General features: G+C 50.5%; 1 protein-coding gene across 7 annotated transcripts in view; it reads left to right on the top strand.

Annotated features, from left to right (window-relative positions):
• The window catches only part of LOC138522049 (antigen peptide transporter 1-like), a 142202-nt gene that overhangs the window by 87519 nt on the left and 35999 nt on the right, over positions 1-18684 (top strand). For all 7 annotated transcript variants that reach the window (XM_069635274.1, XM_069635280.1, XM_069635278.1 and 4 more), the window contains exon 10: positions 17829-17967. In XM_069635274.1, coding sequence (XP_069491375.1) covers positions 17829-17967 — 139 coding nt within the window. The remainder of the gene's footprint in view (positions 1-17828; positions 17968-18684) is intronic.

The raw sequence follows: 18684 nt of genomic DNA, 5'->3' as shown, positions 1-18684 counted from the left end.
TGGATGAACCCAGGCCATTCCTCTGAGGAGACCACCACTCTGCTACTGCTGGATGAGGCATTCCTCACCCTGAGGAGACCACCACTCCACTACTGCTGAATGAAGCCATGCCATTCCTCTGAGGAGACCACCACTCTGCTACTGCTGGATGAAGGCATTCCATCACCCCAAAGTGACAACCACTCCACTATTGCTGGATGAAGCCATGCCATTCCTCTGAGGAGACCATCACTCTGCTACTGCTGGATGAAGGCATTCCTCACCCGGAGGAGACAACCACTCCACTACTACTGGATGAAGGAATTGCTCACCTGGAGGAGACCGCCACTCCACTACCACTGAATCCAGGTATTCCTCACCCGGAGGAGGCCACCACTATGCTACTGCTGGATCAAGGCATTCCAAAACACGGAGGAGAAAGCCTCTGCAGCCATCATCCGGAGATACACACCATCACCATGAGAAGGAAACCACTGCAGCCCTCACCTGGAGGCACACACCATCCCCTTTAGAAGGCAACCACTGCAGCCCTCACCTGGAGGCACACCCCATCACCTTCAGAAGGCAACGTATGCAGCGTCCCACTGGAAGCACACACCATCATCTTAAGAAGGCTACTACTGTAGCCCTCCTGTGGAGGCATACAAACACCTTCAGAAGGCAACCACTGCAGCCCTCACCTGGATGCACACACCATCACCTAGCGAAGGCAACCACTGCAGGCCTCACCTGGAGGCACACACCGTCCCCTTTAGAAGGCAACCACTGCGACGCTCATCTGGAGACACACACCATCCCCTTTAGAAGGCAACCACTGCAGCCTCACCAGGAGGCACGCACCATCCCCTTGAGAAGGCAAGCACTGCAGCGCTCACCTGGAGGCACACACCAGCACCTACCGAATACAACCACTGCAGCCCTCACCTGGAGGAGGTAATCCCCCTATTGAAACAAGGGGACTACAGGGCAACATTGGATATGAAAGATGCATACTTACATATTTCAATGTTCCCAGCGCACAGAAAATTCCTTCGCTTCCAAATAGCAGGAGAAGACTTCCAGTTCATGGTGCTCCCCTTTGGCAATGACTCATCTGCGAGGGTATTTGTGATGCTGGAATGCATTGGAGGGACAGGGCCTCCATGTCCTTGTCCTGATATCAGGTAATATTATCCCCACCAAAAATATTGCCGTATATATGGTCGTCGGGAATGGCCATAGGCTATATTTGTGTATGGCGATATTTTTGCAGGGGTTTTTTAACACGTGGAACCCTTGTCCGCTCTTCCTCTTTTTGGTTGTGGTGAACATGGGTGGGGGTACAGCCCTGTACCCCTAGTGTATTATTTTGGGCACATGTGTGTGGCCCACCAGGCAGGGTATGGGCTGGTGGCAGCTCCATGCTGAATTTGACAGGTGCTCCGAGTATCCTCCATTTTGGGATACCCAGGCCCTACCATAGGAATCGGTGGATTCCTGATAGGAGACAAGATGGCCCCTGTGGCCTCTTGCTTTCCATTGCCTGTTACCTTGTTTTCCCAAAGTCCTGGGAAGCCTTGACTGTCCCTTCTCCTGACTGGCTGTTGTGTGGAAGAACCATATATGGTATTGTGGGGAAGTCCAGGCTAGACTGGCTGGAGCCTTCCCAGTGACTGTATGTTGTGGGTACACCTTCGGGGTGTGACCTGGGTGAATGGAGTGTCCAATATGCACTTCATGTTATGGGTGTCTGGTTTCTGTGTGGATGACACAATGAATGAGACAGCCCTGCTCGAAACTGACATGAATGCAGTGTGGCATGCTGAAGGCTGGGTGCTTGCCCCAATCCACATTCCTTGTTATGGGTGTCTGGGTGGAAGTGAATGGCCTGAATGCACTGAGAGCCTGATTGGCTGCCTGCCTGTATGAATGCCCTTCTGACCGATTGGTTGCCCGAGCTTGGCTCAGCAGTATGAATGAGAGACAGAACTGTATATCTGGGGACCTCTCAGCTACCAGAATTGTTGAAGTTGAAACTTCTTATTGAAGCTGCTTATTCTTGAAGCCCAGCTGGAAGAAGAAGGGTTACTGATGTTTTCCCTCAACCCGATCCGAAAGCTGTTGAATCTGTCGAGGACTGATCTGAGAGAGGACCTGGCTAGGAGACCTCTTCCCCGAGCTACGCGGCAACATCGTGCAAAAGCTTATCTTCACTGAGGCACACTGGAAGCCAGTCCCGAAAGGCTGTCGACCGGAAACTGGGTCAGTTGAGGATCCTCGAAGTGAAGCACCCGGATATTGAGGCCATCGAAGTCCATTGCCATTGACCGGGGTTCGGAGAATTTCTGTGACTGCTGGAGGCCCGTCGAGTCGGAACCAGAAGCGGGGACATCTTGACGCTGTGCTGCTCGACGACCAGAGCCACACCGCTCTACCTTTTGCCAAAGCTCTCTGTCCGTACCAAGAAGAGAGCCCACATCCAAGACTGCATCTCTGCGGCATCTAACAACTCAGCCAAACTCCTTAAAATCTGCAAGGAGCTGGCCAATCCTGCTGCAGTATCTACCTCTCCTGTCCCCTCCAAAGCCCTCTGCACAGCCCTGGCTTTTCATTTCATCACTAAAACTCAGGACATCCTGCCCTCTCTCTCTCTTCCTCTCCCCCTCCTCCCTCTTCTCCCTGCTCTTCCTCTGGTCCTTCTTCGGCCACCTCTCCTTCCTCCTTCTCTGCCTCTGCCCTGTTCTCCACCGACGAGGTTTCCAGACAAGTCCGATCTATGAAAGACTCGTCAAAACAGGTTCACCCTGTTCCTTTAAAACCATGAAGGATCATATTGACACTCTGGCTCCTGCTCTGGCTGACTTCCGGACCCACTCCTTCACCACTGGAGTCTTCCCTTACCCCCTGAAGCACTCCCTTCTGCACCCTCTCCTTAAGAAACCCTCTGCCGCCCCTTCCCGCCCAGCTAACCATCGCCCAATCTCCAACACTCCTTTCCTGGGCAAACTCATGGAAAAGCTGGCCATCTCCCAGCTTAATCATCACACTGAATCTGTTGGTTGTCTCCATGACCATCAGTCTGGCTTCAGAGCTGCCAGAAGCACGGAAACTGCTCTCCTGAACATCCGTGAAGACCTGCTCTCCTACCTTGATTCCAACACCCCCTGTGTCTTCATCTTACTTGATCTCTCTTCTGCCTTTGACATGGTCAACCATGCCATCCTGCTCAACCGTCTCTGTGATAACCTGGGTATCACTTATCAGACCCTGGCTTGGCTGACTTCTTTCCTCTCCACTCGACCCTCCCAGGTCCAAATTGGGTCCTTCCTTTCCTCCATTTCTATCTCTAGCTTTACCTGTGGTGTTCCCCATGGGTCTAATCTCTCTCACTTGCTGTTCAACCAATAACTGGCATGTCCTGCCCACCGCATTGGCGCTCTCTGCCCCAACATTCAGTGCTATGAGGATGACGCTCAACTCATTTTCAGGCTCCCTTCTGCCACCTCTTCTCCTTCTCTCATCTATGACTGTCTGCTATTCAGGAGTGGTGTGCCACCAATGATATCTGCCTTAATGCCAGTAAGACCGAGATTCTCCTCATTGGCACACCCACTCCCTCCTTCCCTGCAGCTCTCTGCCCGTCTTCTCTTGGCCCTCTTCCTGCTCCCACCTGTGAGGCTAAAATCCTCAGGGTCATCTTCGACTCCACACTCTCCTTCTCTCCTCACATCTCCGACATCTCCAAGAAGTCACACTACCAGCTGCACCTCCTCAGAGGTATTCTTCCTTTCCTCTCTTTCCCCAGAAGCCCACTGTCTCCAGAGCTCTGGTTCTCTCTAGGCTGGACTACTGCAACCGCCTCTTTCAAAATCTGCCTGCCTCTACTCTCCGCAACTCATCCAAAACAGGACTTCAAGACTTGTCCTTGGCCTCAAGCCCAGGGATCGTATCTTTCCAGGACTGAAATCTCTGCAATGGCTCCCAGTGGCAGCGAGGATTACGTTCAAAACCCTCTGCATTGTCCATAAGGCCTTCTGGGCCTGGGGCCCTCAATATCTTCAACCCTCTCTTCCTAAACATCTTCCTTCTCGAGCACTTCACTCATCTGCCACCAACTCCCTCAGGGTCACTCGCTTCTCCAAGAAACGAGTTGGTGGTAGATGTTTCTTTTGCTTAGGCCTCCCTCTTGAACAGCCTCCCTGCCTCTCTGAAACTTGAGAACCATCTCTGGTTCCGAAAGCACCTCAAGACCTTCCTCTTTGCTTCTGCTTTCTCTCCTCTGCTCCCCTGCTGGTCTCCTGGTTGAAACTGAAACTGCACTGGTTTACCTGGCTACACTCTGATCTTGGGCCCAGGTCCCCTCCCTGCCAGTTGCACATCTGCACTGCCCCCCTGACAACCCTTGCACTTGGGGACTGTTTCTGTATCCCTACAGTCCCCCACCAGCACTTGACACCTGATGTCTGCCCTTACCCTTGCCACGAGCTGGCTGTACTTCTTTTTTATTGTCTTTATTTATTTTATTTATTTACCTTTATTTTTTATCACGGTTATCTTATGTTCTGCACTGCCCCCTCCCAGTTTCCCCCCTGCACTTCTCCCCTTCCCCCCTCCTGTGCACTTGCGCGATCTCAATGTCACCTGGCCTAGTAAGATCGCTGTCTCTGTCTTCCCTCTGTTCCCCCTCCCTTGCCTCATCGCGCTTTGAAACACTTGTGTATAGGCGCGTTATAAATGCCATTATCATATCATAAATGGAGGGCTGCCTTGCCATCACCGCTGAATGCTTTTTCCTGCCAGAGAAAGTCGAGGTCGTCGACGACCAAGGAGAATCCGTCGGTGGGTTTCCCACCAACCAAAGTCCACAAAGACGCCGACGAAGATCTGAAAGGAAGCCAAAATCGAGTGCCGATCGCCGACACCTGACGCCCGCTGCCAGGCCTACGTTCTTCATTGAATCATCTTTGCGGCAACAAACTCTTTTCATCTGGGACTCTCAATGCCAAGGTTCACATTGTTGGAGGACTAGGAATGCCCTGTGACTCCTGGTCTAAAGGGAGTTCACCCACGAGCGATCCGTCGATGAACCGTTGAAGAAACTCTGCTAAACTCAGGTACATTGGGGTAGTAGAACATTTTTAACAGGAAACAAGACTAAACAATAATGAACTGGTCTTGTTTATACACTTTATTTGCAGGTTGCCATAGTGGGGGATCCTCACACAGAACTGTGTCTTGGTAGCTAAAGTACTGTCCTGCCATTGTTTATCCTAACTTGTCTTCCTTCCTATGTCTGATGCTGATACCCATTACTGTTTGATTTGTGTTCCATTAGAACTGTCAGCAGTTGGTGCATTTTTAAGGAGTCAAGAGTTAAGTGTGGTACCGCATAGACATTGTATAGATTTGCCATATTAGTTTTGCCAAACCACGTGTGTTATTGATTGTGTATATATCTTGAACCTTATTTACATAAAGAACTGTGTTATCACATAACATCGTGTGTGGACATTCCTTTGTGGGGGCTTGGGGACTACACTGTACTTAAGAACCAGCCCGCGTTACCTCCTGAGAAGCTAGGCCTTTATTGCTCGTCCTTCTCTGCCCTATAGAGAATCTTCACTGGGGTGCTCTGTGCTTCTACTATTCCATATAGAGAGCAGGAGTACAGATAACTCCCCTTCCAGTCTTTACAGTATTCACCAAGGTACTGGCGGTACACTTGCGCAGAGAATCAATCCCAGTGTACCCTTATCTGCACGACTGGCTAATAACAGGGGAATACCTTCAAAATTGCAAGCACAATACCCAGAGAACAATCAACCTTCTGTTGCAATTGGGGTTCTCAATCAAAGAGAACAAATCCAGTCTTGTTCCCAGTCAAACTAAGCAGTTCCTGGGAGCTATCATGAGGACAAGAGAGTGGCTAGTCTTCCCCTCAAACGAAAGATTTCAAAACATGCTGCTGCAAATTCTGCAATATCTCGCTGGTCAGCAAATAACCGTACGCAAGGCAATGCACCTGCTCAGGATGATGGCTTCATGCATTTGTCTAGTTCCACGTACACAGCTGCGTATGCGCTCAATGCAGGAGCCGTTAGCGAAACAACGGTCTCAGGCAAGCGGTAAGTGGGACGATCTAGTGGTTGTTTCGCTAACCCTGGCATAAGCACTTCGCTGATGGTCCAAGGAAAATGTGTTAAAAGGAAAACCCTTTCACAAGCCACCAGTTCAAGCAATACTTACAACAGACACCTCACTGTCCGTATGGGAAGCCGTACTAGCAGTACTCAAATCCCTACAAGCTTTTCAACTGCATCTAGCAGGTCAGACGGTGCAAATTCTCACAGCCACATCACTGCCATGTTTTACATAAATGAGCTGGGAGGCACACACTCTCCAAGTCTGTCCAGGCTGTCCCATAAAATGGTGAAGTGGGCACTCAAGCGGAAATATGTTCCTAGTCTCGCAACACGTTCGGGGGAACTCGATGCTCTAGCAGACACTCGAAGCAGAAACCACAGGAGCACGAGTGGCAATTCAGCAGAGAAATTCTAAACAAAATCTTTATTACCTGCAAAACACATGTTTCCTGAAACATGGCTTGAATGTGCTACAAATGCTTTAGCGGATGATCTAGATCAATTGCTACAAAATCCTGAGCGGGTTAAGCTCAAAATCATGAACCGAAATCGTTGTATGACCTACAAAGATTTTAATACGTTATTGTTGGGCCATAAAATATTTCGTGTCATGTCTGACTATCTTATTAAGTGTCTGTCCCCATACATACAAACACAATTTCTGCGATTTAGGCTGAATTTCTGGCCCGCTAGGGATGTGCTGGTGAGAAGAAAATTAATACCAATTGAACAAAATTATTATCGATTCTGCAAAAATGTAACAGAGCGTGAAACACTGCAACACTGTATTGTAATGTGTCTGGAACTAAAGGATGAGAGAAATATGCTATTCAAGAATTTTACTTTTAAACATCTTCAAATGGAGACAAGTGAAATATGGTTTTGGCTTTTTACAAACACAAGACTAGCTGTTGGCATTGCGATAATTCAGTACTTGGATCTCATACTTCCCAAATCATCAAACTAGCTAGATTAAGAGTTCTAGCGCTAATTACTCTGACGAATACTATCGTAAACTGTTGAGAGATCTAAAAGTTGTTTGTATGAAGTTAAATGTTTTACCAATTTTTTTGTATTATGAATGCAATGGGATTAATATCATTGTAAAGTGTTAGCAAAATTGCAAACTGTGAAACTGTTAAAACTTCTAAATTAACGATTTGTATATATTAGAAAGGATGATTTTATCAACCAACCAAATAAAAAATAAAAAATAATGATCTTCCTGTGGGGTTATCCTCCTTTAGACTTGTTCACCACAAAACGCACAATGCCTCGACTTCGCATCCAGGCTCCCTCAACCACAATCCAAGGGGAACGCCCTGTGGATGAACTGGTCAGGGAAATGTGCTTATGCTTGTCCCTCACACCCCCCCCCCGTCACCCCCAACAACTCTCCTCAGCAGGATCGTGCACAAGATTCACCAGGAACAAGCAACACTAATCCTGATGGCTCCTGTGTGGGCAAGAACAACCATGGTTTCCACATCTGCTCAAACTGGCGATGTGCAAACCAGTCAAACTCCCATGCCCCTACAACAAACTATCACAGCACGAGGGAACAACTCTCCACCCAAATCCTCAATCTATGAACTGGGCAGCCTGGCTCCCGAAGTCATAGAGTTCGGACACTTAAAATTACCTCAAAGGAGGCACGCAAACCTAACCCCAGGCACTGCTACTTCAACAAATGGAAAATATTTGTGATATGGTGCCGAACACAAGCTGTAAATCCAATTGAATGTTCCCCAACAAACATTCTTCACTACATGCTCTATCTACTAGACTCTGGTCTAGTATGTAGCTCCATCAAAGTTCACCTAGCGGCTCTGTCTGCGCACACTACTTCACAAAACAAGGTGTCTTGCTAGAAAGTTCCTGTTATCAAGACTTTCATGGAGGGAGTAAAGATACTTTACCCTCCAATTTCCAACTCGCCACCAGGTTGGGATCTTAATTCTGTACTCTCAAAGCTCATGGGTCCACGCTTCGAGCCTATGCACAAAGCCAGCCTCAAACACCCTACCTACAAGACAGCTTTCCTAGTAGCCATCACCTCTATAAGACGGGTTAGTGAGCGACACGTATTATCAGTACAAGACCCTTTCTTTGTTATCCACAAGAACAAGGCTGCACTTAGAACACATCCTAGTGTTTCACCTAAATTCATACCCAGGTTCCATGTAAACCAGTCCATTGAACTTCCAACTTTCTTCAAAAATCCATTGAACTTGGCTGAGAGGACCCTCTATACACTAGAAGTCTTTTTCACTACAGTTGGCCAGATAATGCGATAAAATATTTGGGGGGTCAACATTACTAAAGATATTGAGTCACTGTCCACAACAAATTATTCCTCCCTACTGGTAAATATTAGACAAATGCTACAAGACTTTGTAGTCCTATGTTAGATGTTCCCTTCCTGTAGGGGGTGCTTGTGAGCCAGGAATGTGGGCTGTGTAGTCATATGGTAGATGTTTCCTTCTGTAGGGGGTGCCAGTGAGGCAGACTTGTGGGCCCTGTAGTCATATTATAGATGTTCCCTTCCTGTAGGGGTGCTAGTGAGCCAGGATTGTGGGCTGTGTAGTCCTAGGTTAGATGTTTCTTTCCTGTAGGGGGCGCTAGTGAGCCAGGATTGTGGGCCGTGTAGTCATGTGTTAGATGTTCCCTTCCTGTAGGGGCGCTAGTGGGGCAGGATTGTGGGCTCTGTAGTCCTATGTTGGATGTTCCCTTCCTATATGGGGCGCTAGTGAGCCAGGATTGTGGGCTGTGTAGTCATATGTTGGATGTTCCCTTCCTGTAGGGGGAGTTAGTGTGGCAGGGCTGTGGGCTGTGTAGACATATGTTAGATGTTCCCTTCCTGTAGGGGGCTCTAGTGAGCCAGGATTGTGGGCCGTGTAGTCCTATATTAGATGTTCCCTTCCTATAGGGGGCCCTAGTGTGCCAGGATTGTGGGCCGTGTAGCCATATATTGGATGTTCCCTTCCTGTAGGGGCGCTAGTGAGCCAGGATTGTGGGCTGTGTAGTCCAATGTTAGATTTTCCATTCCTGTAGGAGCACTAGTGGGACCGGATTGTGGGCTGTGTAGACATAAGTTAGATGTTCCCTTCCTGTAGGGGGTGCTAGTGAGCCAGAATGGTGGTCCGTGTAGTCATATGTTAGATGTTCCTTTCCTGTTGGGGGCGCTAGTGAGCCAGGATTGTGGGCCCTGTATTCGTATGTTAGATGTTCCCTTCCTATAGGGGGCGCTAGTGAGGCAGAGGTGAGGGCTGTGTAGTCCTATGTTAGATGATCCCTTCCTGTAGGGGGAGCTAGTGAGCCAGGATTGTGGGCCCTGTAGTCGTATGTTAGATGTTTCCTTCCTGTAGGGGGCGCTAGTGAGGCAGAGGTGAGGGCTGTGTAGTCCTATGTTAGATGTTCCCTTCCTGTGCTAATGTGTCACCCTCTTCTCACTGCCAGTGGCACGTGAGAGCTTTGATTGTGTGCTGTGTGTTCATGCATTAACATTTCTCATGCGGATAACAGTGCGGTTAAGTAGGGATTGGATGCTCATGTGACATCCTTTTCTTTCTGCAGATGGTGCTGCTGAGCCAGGATTGTGTTCTGTGTGTTTATGTAATAGCAGTTCTCTTGCTGCAGATGTCGCTAGTGAGCAGGGATTGTGTCCCCATATGTCTCCCTGTTCTCTCTGCAGCTGGCACTGGTGAGCACAGATTGTGTGCTGGGTGTGTGTCTAATAACAGTGTCCGGGTAATGACAGTTCTCTTGCTGCAGATGGCGCTAGTGAGCAGGGATTGTGTCCCCATGTGTCTCCCTGTTCTCTCTGCAGCTGGCACTGGTTAGCACGGATTGTGTGCTGGGTGTGCGTCTAATAACAGTGTCCGGGTAATGACAGTTCTCTTGCTGCAGATGGCGCTAGTGAGCAGGGATTGTGTCCCCATGTGTCTCCCTGTTCTCTCTGTAGCTGGCACTGGTGAGCACAGATTGTGTGCTGGGTGTGCGTCTAATAACAGTGTCCGGGTAATGACAGTTCTCTTGCTGCAGATGGCGCTAGTGAGCAGGGATTGTGTCCCCATGTGTCTCCCTGTTCTCTCTGCAGCTGGCACTGGTGAGCACAGATTGTGTGCTGGGTGTGCGTCTAATAACAGTGTCCGGGTAATGACAGTTCTCTTGCTGCAGATGGCGCTAGTGAGCAGGGATTGTGTCCCCAAGTGTCTCCCTGTTCTCTCTGTAGCTGGCACTGGTGAGCACGGATTGTGTGCTGGGTGTGTGTCTAATAACAGTGTCCGGGTAATAACAGTTCTCTTGCTGCAGATGGCGCTAGTGAGCAGGGATTGTGTCCCCATGTGTCTCCCTGTTCTCTCTGTGGCTGGCACTGGTGAGCACAGATTGTGTGCTGGGTGTGCGTCTAATAACAGTGTCCGGGTAATGACAGTTCTCTTGCTGCAGATGGCGCTAGTGAGCAGGGATTGTGTCCCCATGTGTCTCCCTGTTCTCTCTGTGGCTGGCACTGGTGAGCACAGATTGTGTGCTGGGTGTGCGTCTAATAACAGTGTCCGGGTAATGACAGTTCTCTTGCTGCAGATGGCGCTAGTGAGCAGGGATTGTGTCCCCATGTGTCTCCCTGTTCTCTCTGTAGCTGGCACTGGTGAGCACAGATTGTGTGCTGGGTGTGCGTCTAATAACAGTGTCCGGGTAATGACAGTTCTCTTGCTGCAGATGGCGCTAGTGAGCAGGGATTGTGTCCCCATGTGTCTCCCTGTTCTCTCTGTGGCTGGCACTGGTGAGCACAGATTGTGTGCTGGGTGTGTGTCTAATAACAGTGTCCGGGTAATGACAGTTCTCTTGCTGCAGATGGCGCTAGTGAGCAGGGATTGTGTCCCCATGTGTCTCCCTGTTCTCTCTGCAGCTGGCACTGGTTAGCACGGATTGTGTGCTGGGTGTGTGTCTAATAACAGTGGCCGGGTAATGACAGTTCTCTTGCTGCAGATGGCGCTAGTGAGCAGGGATTGTGTCCCCATGTGTCTCCCTGTTCTCTCTGTAGCTGGCACTGGTTAGCACGGATTGTGTGCTGGGTGTGTGTCTAATAACAGTGTCCGGGTAATGACAGTTCTCTTGCTGCAGATGGCGCTAGTGAGCAGGGATTGTGTCCCCATGTGTCTCCCTGTTCTCTCTGCAGCTGGCACTGGTGAGCACGGATTGTGTGCTGGGTGTGCGTCTAATAACAGTGTCCGGGTAATGACAGTTCTCTTGCTGCAGATGGCGCTAGTGAGCAGGGATTGTGTCCCCATGTGTCTCCCTGTTCTCTCTGTAGCTGGCACTGGTGAGCACGGATTGTGTGCTGGGTGTGCGTCTAATAAGTGTCCGGGTAATAACAGTTCTCTTGCTGCAGATGGCGCTAGTGAGCAGGGATTGTGTCCCCATGTGTCTCCCTGTTCTCTCTGCAGCTGGCACTGGTGAGCACAGATTGTGTGCTGGGTGTGTGTCTAATAACAGTGTCCGGGTAATGACAGTTCTCTTGCTGCAGATGGCGCTAGTGAGCAGGGATTGTGTCCCCATGTGTCTCCCTGTTCTCTCTGTAGCTGGCACTGGTGAGCACGGATTGTGTGCTGGGTGTGCGTCTAATAACAGTGTCCGGGTAATGACAGTTCTCTTGCTGCAGGTGGTGCTAGTGAGCAGGGATTGTGTCCCCATGTGTCTCCCTGTTCTCTCTGCAGCTGGCACTGGTGAGCACAGATTGTGTGCTGGGTGTGTGTCTAATAACAGTGTCCGGGTAATGACAGTTCTCTTGCTGCAGATGGCGCTAGTGAGCAGGGATTGTGTCCCCATGTGTCTCCCTGTTCTCTCTGCAGCTGGCACTGGTGAGCACGGATTGTGTGCTGGGTGTGTGTCTAATAACAGTGTCCGGGTAATGACAGTTCTCTTGCTGCAGGTGGCGCTAGTGAGCAGGGATTGTGTCCCCATGTGTCTCCCTGTTCTCTCTGTAACTGGCACTGGTGAGCACAGATTGTGTGCTGGGTGTGTGTCTAATAACAGTGTCCGGGTAATGACAGTTCTCTTGCTGCAGATGGCGCTAGTGAGCAGGGATTGTGTCCCCATGTGTCACCCTGTTCTCTCTGTAGCTGGCACTGGTTAGCACGGATTGTGTGCTGGGTGTGCGTCTAATAACAGTGTCCGGGTAATGACAGTTCTCTTGCTGCAGATGGCGCTAGTGAGCAGGGATTGTGTCCCCATGTGTCTCCCTGTTCTCTCTGTGGCTGGCACTGGTGAGCACAGATTGTGTGCTGGGTGTGCGTCTAATAACAGTGTCCGGGTAATGACAGTTCTCTTGCTGCAGGTGGTGCTAGTGAGCAGGGATTGTGTCCCCATGTGTCTCCCTGTTCTCTCTGCAGCTGGCACTGGTTAGCACGGATTGTGTGCTGGGTGTGTGTCTAATAACAGTGTCCGGGTAATGACAGTTCTCTTGCTGCAGATGGCGCTAGTGAGCAGGGATTGTGTCCCCATGTGTCTCCCTGTTCTCTCTGTAGCTGGCACTGGTTAGCACGGATTGTGTGCTGGGTGTGTGTCTAATAACAGTGTCCGGGTAATGACAGTTCTCTTGCTGCAGATGGCGCTAGTGAGCAGGGATTGTGTCCCCATGTGTCTCCCTGTTCTCTCTGCAGATGGCGCTAGTGAGCACGGATTGTGTGCTGGGTGTGTGTCTAATAACAGTGGCCGGGTAATGACAGTTCTCTTGCTGCAGATGGCGCTAGTGAGCAGGGATTGTGTCCCCATGTGTCTCCCTGTTCTCTCTGTAGCTGGCACTGGTGAGCACAGATTGTGTGCTGGGTGTGCGTCTAATAACAGTGTCCGGGTAATGACAGTTCTCTTGCTGCAGATGGCGCTAGTGAGCAGGGATTGTGTCCCCATGTGTCTCCCTGTTCTCTCTGCAGCTGGCACTGGTGAGCACAGATTGTGTGCTGGGTGTGCGTCTAATAACAGTGTCCGGGTAATGACAGTTCTCTTGCTGCAGGTGGTGCTAGTGAGCAGGGATTGTGTCCCCATGTGTCTCCCTGTTCTCTCTGCAGCTGGCACTGGTGAGCACGGATTGTGTGCTGGGTGTGTGTCTAATAACAGTGTCCGGGTAATGACAGTTCTCTTGCTGCAGGTGGTGCTAGTGAGCAGGGATTGTGTCCCCATGTGTCTCCCTGTTCTCTCTGCAGCTGGCACTGGTGAGCACGGATTGTGTGCTGGGTGTGCGTCTAATAACAGTGTCCGGGTAATGACAGTTCTCTTGCTGCAGGTGGTGCTAGTGAGCAGGGATTGTGTCCCCATGTGTCTCCCTGTTCTCTCTGCAGCTGGCACTGGTGAGCACGGATTGTGTGCTGGGTGTGCGTCTAATAACAGTGTCCGGGTAATGACAGTTCTCTTGCTGCAGGTGGTGCTAGTGAGCAGGGATTGTGTCCCCATGTGTCTCCCTGTTCTCTCTGCAGCTGGCACTGGTGAGCACGGATTGTGTGCTGGGTGTGCGTCTAATAACAGTGTCCGGGTAATGACAGTTCTCTTGCTGCAGGTGGTGCTAGTGAGCAGGGATTGTGTCCCCATGTGTCTCCCTGTTCTCTCTGCAGCTGGCACTGGTGAGCACGGATTGTGTGCTGGGTGTGCGTCTAATAACAGTGTCCGGGTAATGACAGTTCTCTTGCTGCAGGTGGTGCTAGTGAGCAGGGATTGTGTCCCCATGTGTCTCCCTGTTCTCTCTGCAGCTGGCACTGGTGAGCACGGATTGTGTGCTGGGTGTGCGTCTAATAACAGTGTCCGGGTAATGACAGTTCTCTTGCTGCAGGTGGTGCTAGTGAGCAGGGATTGTGTCCCCATGTGTCTCCCTGTTCTCTCTGCAGCTGGCACTGGTGAGCACGGATTGTGTGCTGGGTGTGCGTCTAATAACAGTGTCCGGGTAATGACAGTTCTCTTGCTGCAGATGGCGCTAGTGAGCAGGGATTGTGTCCCCATGTGTCTCCCTGTTCTCTCTGTAGCTGGCACTGGTGAGCACAGATTGTGTGCTGGGTGTGCGTCTAATAACAGTGTCCGGGTAATGACAGTTCTCTTGCTGCAGATGGCGCTAGTGAGCAGGGATTGTGTCCCCATGTGTCTCCCTGTTCTCTCTGTAGCTGGCACTGGTGAGCACAGATTGTGTGCTGGGTGTGCGTCTAATAACAGTGTCCGGGTAATGACAGTTCTCTTGCTGCAGGTGGCGCTAGTGAGCAGGGATTGTGTCCCCATGTGTCTCCCTGTTCTCTCTGTGGCTGGCACTGGTGAGCACAGATTGTGTGCTGGGTGTGCGTCTAATAACTGTGTCCGGGTAATGACATGTCTCTTGCTGCAGATGGCGCTAGTGAGCAGGGATTGTGTCCCCATGTGTCTCCCTGTTCTCTCTGCAGCTGGCACTGGTTAGCACGGATTGTGTGCTGGGTGTGCGTCTAATAACAGTGTCCGGGTAATGACAGTTCTCTTGCTGCAGATGGCGCTAGTGAGCAGGGATTGTGTCCCCATGTGTCTCCCTGTTCTCTCTGTAGCTGGCACTGGTGAGCACAGATTGTGTGCTGGGTGTGCGTCTAATAACAGTGTCCGGGTAATGACAGTTCTCTTGCTGCAGATGGCGCTAGTGAGCAGGGATTGTGTCCCCATGTGTCTCCCTGTTCTCTCTGTAGCTGGCACTGGTGAGCACAGATTGTGTGCTGGGTGTGCGTCTAATAACAGTGTCCGGGTAATGACAGTTCTCTTGCTGCAGATGGCGCTAGTGAGCAGGGATTGTGTCCCCATGTGTCTCCCTGTTCTCTCTGTAGCTGGCACTGGTGAGCACAGATTGTGTGCTGGGTGTGCGTCTAATAACAGTGTCCGGGTAATGACAGTTCTCTTGCTGCAGATGGCGCTAGTGAGCAGGGATTGTGTCCCCATGTGTCTCCCTGTTCTCTCTGTAGCTGGCACTGGTTAGCACGGATTGTGTGCTGGGTGTGCGTCTAATAACAGTGTCCGGGTAATGACAGTTCTCTTGCTGCAGGTGGTGCTAGTGAGCAGGGATTGTGTCCCCATGTGTCACCCTGTTCTCTCTGTAGCTGGCACTGGTTAGCACGGATTGTGTGCTGGGTGTGCGTCTAATAACAGTGTCCGGGTAATAACAGTTCTCTTGCTGCAGATGGCGCTAGTGAGCAGGGATTGTGTCCCCATGTGTCTCCCTGTTCTCTCTGCAGCTGGCACTGGTGAGCACGGATTGTGTGCTGGGTGTGTGTCTAATAACAGTGTCCGGGTAATGACAGTTCTCTTGCTGCAGATGGCGCTAGTGAGCAGGGATTGTGTCCCCATGTGTCTCCCTGTTCTCTCTGCAGCTGGCACTGGTTAGCACGGATTGTGTGCTGGGTGTGCGTCTAATAACAGTGTCCGGGTAATGACAGTTCTCTTGCTGCAGATGGCGCTAGTGAGCAGGGATTGTGTCCCCATGTGTCTCCCTGTTCTCTCTGCAGCTGGCACTGGTGAGCACAGATTGTGTGCTGGGTGTGCGTCTAATAACAGTGTCCGGGTAATGACAGTTCTCTTGCTGCAGATGGCGCTAGTGATCAGGGATTGTGTGCTGGGTGTGTGTCTAATAACAGTGTCCGGGTAATGACAGTTCTCTTGCTGCAGATGGCGCTAGTGAGCAGGGATTGTGTCCCCATGTGTCTCCCTGTTCTCTCTGTAGCTGGCACTGGTTAGCACGGATTGTGTGCTGGGTGTGTGTCTAATAACAGTGTCCGGGTAATGACAGTTCTCTTGCTGCAGATGGCGCTAGTGAGCAGGGATTGTGTCCCCATGTGTCTCCCTGTTCTCTCTGCAGATGGCGCTAGTGAGCACGGATTGTGTGCTGGGTGTGTGTCTAATAACAGTGGCCGGGTAATGACAGTTCTCTTGCTGCAGATGGCGCTAGTGAGCAGGGATTGTGTCCCCATGTGTCTCCCTGTTCTCTCTGTAGCTGGCACTGGTGAGCACGGATTGTGTGCTGGGTGTGCGTCTAATAACAGTGTCCGGGTAATAACAGTTCTCTTGCTGCAGATGGCGCTAGTGAGCAGGGATTGTGTCCCCATGTGTCTCCCTGTTCTCTCTGCAGCTGGCACTGGTGAGCACGGATTGTGTGCTGGGTGTGTGTCTAATAACAGTGTCCGGGTAATGACAGTTCTCTTGCTGCAGATGGCGCTAGTGAGCAGGGATTGTGTCCCCATGTGTCTCCCTGTTCTCTCTGTAGCTGGCACTGGTTAGCACGGATTGTGTGCTGGGTGTGCGTCTAATAACTGTGTCCGGGTAATGACATGTCTCTTGCAGAAGATGTCACTAGGGAGCAGGGATTGTGTGCTGGGTGTTGGTGTAGTGTAGCAGCTTTCTTGATGAAGATGGCGCTAGTGAGCAGGATTGTGTGCTCATGTGTCTCCCTGTTCTCTCTGCAGATGGCACTAGTGAGCAGGATTGTGTACCCATGCGTGTCTCTGCAGATGGCACTAGTGAGCAGGATTGTGTGCTGGGTGTTGGCGTAATAAAAGTCTCTTGCTGAAGATGGCGCTAGGGAGCAGGATTGTGTGCTGTGTGTCAGTGTAATAACAGTTCTCTTGCTGAAGATGGCATCAGTGAGCAGGATTGTGTGCCCATGTGTCTCTTTTCTCTCTGCAGATGGTGCTAGTGATCAGGATTGTGTACTGTGTGTCAGTTTAATAGCAGTTCTCTTGCTGAAGATGGCGCGAGTGAGCAGGATTCTGTGCTCATGTGTCTCTCTGTTCTCTCTGTAGATGGCACTAGTGAGCAGGATTGTGTGTCAGTGTAATACCAGTTCTCTTGCTGAAGATGGCGCTAGTGAGCAGGATTCTGTGCTCATGTGTCTCTCTGTTCTCTCTGTAGATGGCACTAGTGAGCAGGATTGTGTGTCAGTGTAATACCAGTTCTCTTGCTGAAGATGGCGCTAGTGAGCAGGATTGTGTGCTCATGTGTCTCCCTGTTCTCTCTGCAGATGGCACTAGTGAGCAGGATTGTGTACCCATGCGTGTCTCTGCAGATGGCACTAGTGAGCAGGATTGTGTGCTGGGTGTTGGCGTAATAACAGTTCTCTTGCTGAAGATGGCGCGAGGGAGCAGGATTGTGTACTGTGTGTCAGTGTAATAACAGTTCTCTTGCTGAAGATGCGCTAGGGAGCAGGATTGTGTGCTCAGGTGTTCCCTGTTCTCTTGCTGAAGATGGCACTAGTGAGCAGGATTGTGTGCTGGGTGTTGGCGTAATAACAGTTCTCTTGCTGAAGATGGCGCTAGGGAGCAGGATTGTGTACTGCATGTCAGTGTAATAACAGTTCTCTTGCTGAAGATGGCGCTAGGGAGCAGGATTGTGTACTGCCTGTCAGTGTAATAACAGTTCTCTCTGCAGATGGCGCTAGTGATCAGGATTGTGTACTGCGTGTCAGTGTAATAACAGTTCTCTCTGCAGATGGCGCTAGTGAGCAGGATTGTGTACTGTGTGTCAGTGTAATAACCGTTCTCTTGCTGAAGATGGCGCTAGGGAGCAGGATTGTGTGCTCATGTGTCTCCCTGTTCTCTTGCTGAAGATGGCGCTATGGAGCAGGATTGTGTACTGTGTTTCGGCGTAATAACAGTTCTCTTGCTGAAGATGGCGCTAGGGAGCAGGATTATGTGCTCATGTGTCTCCCTGTTCTCTCTGCAGATGGCGCTAGTGAGTCAGGAGCCGGTGCTGTTTACCCGCCCGGTGCAGGAGAATATCACTTATGGGTTTAAGGCCCAGCCATTGGACGCTGTCGAGAGAGTGGTGAGACAGGCCAATGCGCACGAGTTAATCGCAAAAGGTAAGTGGGTTTGTCACGCTTGAAACCGCAAGAGGGATATCCACCTCCCCCCAATAAAACACCCACAGAGATTCATGGATATCCAGTTTGTGATATGGTATGTGTCTGTACACAGAAGGTAGCAAAGTGCCAGTCCCAGTATGGCACACACAGGGGCACAGCGGTAGTTAAGCATGCACAGACTACAGTAGATTATAATTGCTGTAAAAAAGATGACCCCATGGACACCAGCAGGAGGCACAAACTAATACTGAGGCTGAGCACGGTGCATATGCCAGCACTGAGGCTGAGCACGGTGCATATGCCAGCACTGAGGCCGAGCAGGGTGCATGTGCCAGCACATGCACCCTCGAAATTCGCCGGAGCTCCTGGCCACTGCTGGAGCAGTGGTCCACAGCTGCCACCCCTACTGTAGAATTGCACTAAGGTATGTCACCTCGAAACTAATGATTTCAGCCCTGTTTCTTGGTTATTCTTAGCGCGTTAGGTCCGGTAACCATTAGCATTTTTTTTATTTATTATTTTTTTTTTCATTACAATATTTGTAATTGAAACGCACGTGTTTTCTTCACATGTGCAAGCTAATGCAAGCTGTGGCCATCCATTTAACTGAGGCATTGCCACCTGATCGCCATTGCAAGACACGTGCTGGTAAGCACTCCAAGATGGCTGCCCGTGCCATTTGAATTCTCCCTTTCACTCTGCTTCTTCATCCGA

The sequence above is a fragment of the Ambystoma mexicanum genome, chromosome 13, assembly GCF_040938575.1.
Source record: "Ambystoma mexicanum isolate Mex_15411 chromosome 13, UKY_AmexF1_1, whole genome shotgun sequence".
Lineage (NCBI taxonomy): Eukaryota > Metazoa > Chordata > Amphibia > Caudata > Ambystomatidae > Ambystoma > Ambystoma mexicanum.
This window is presented reverse-complemented; position numbering and strand designations above follow the sequence as displayed.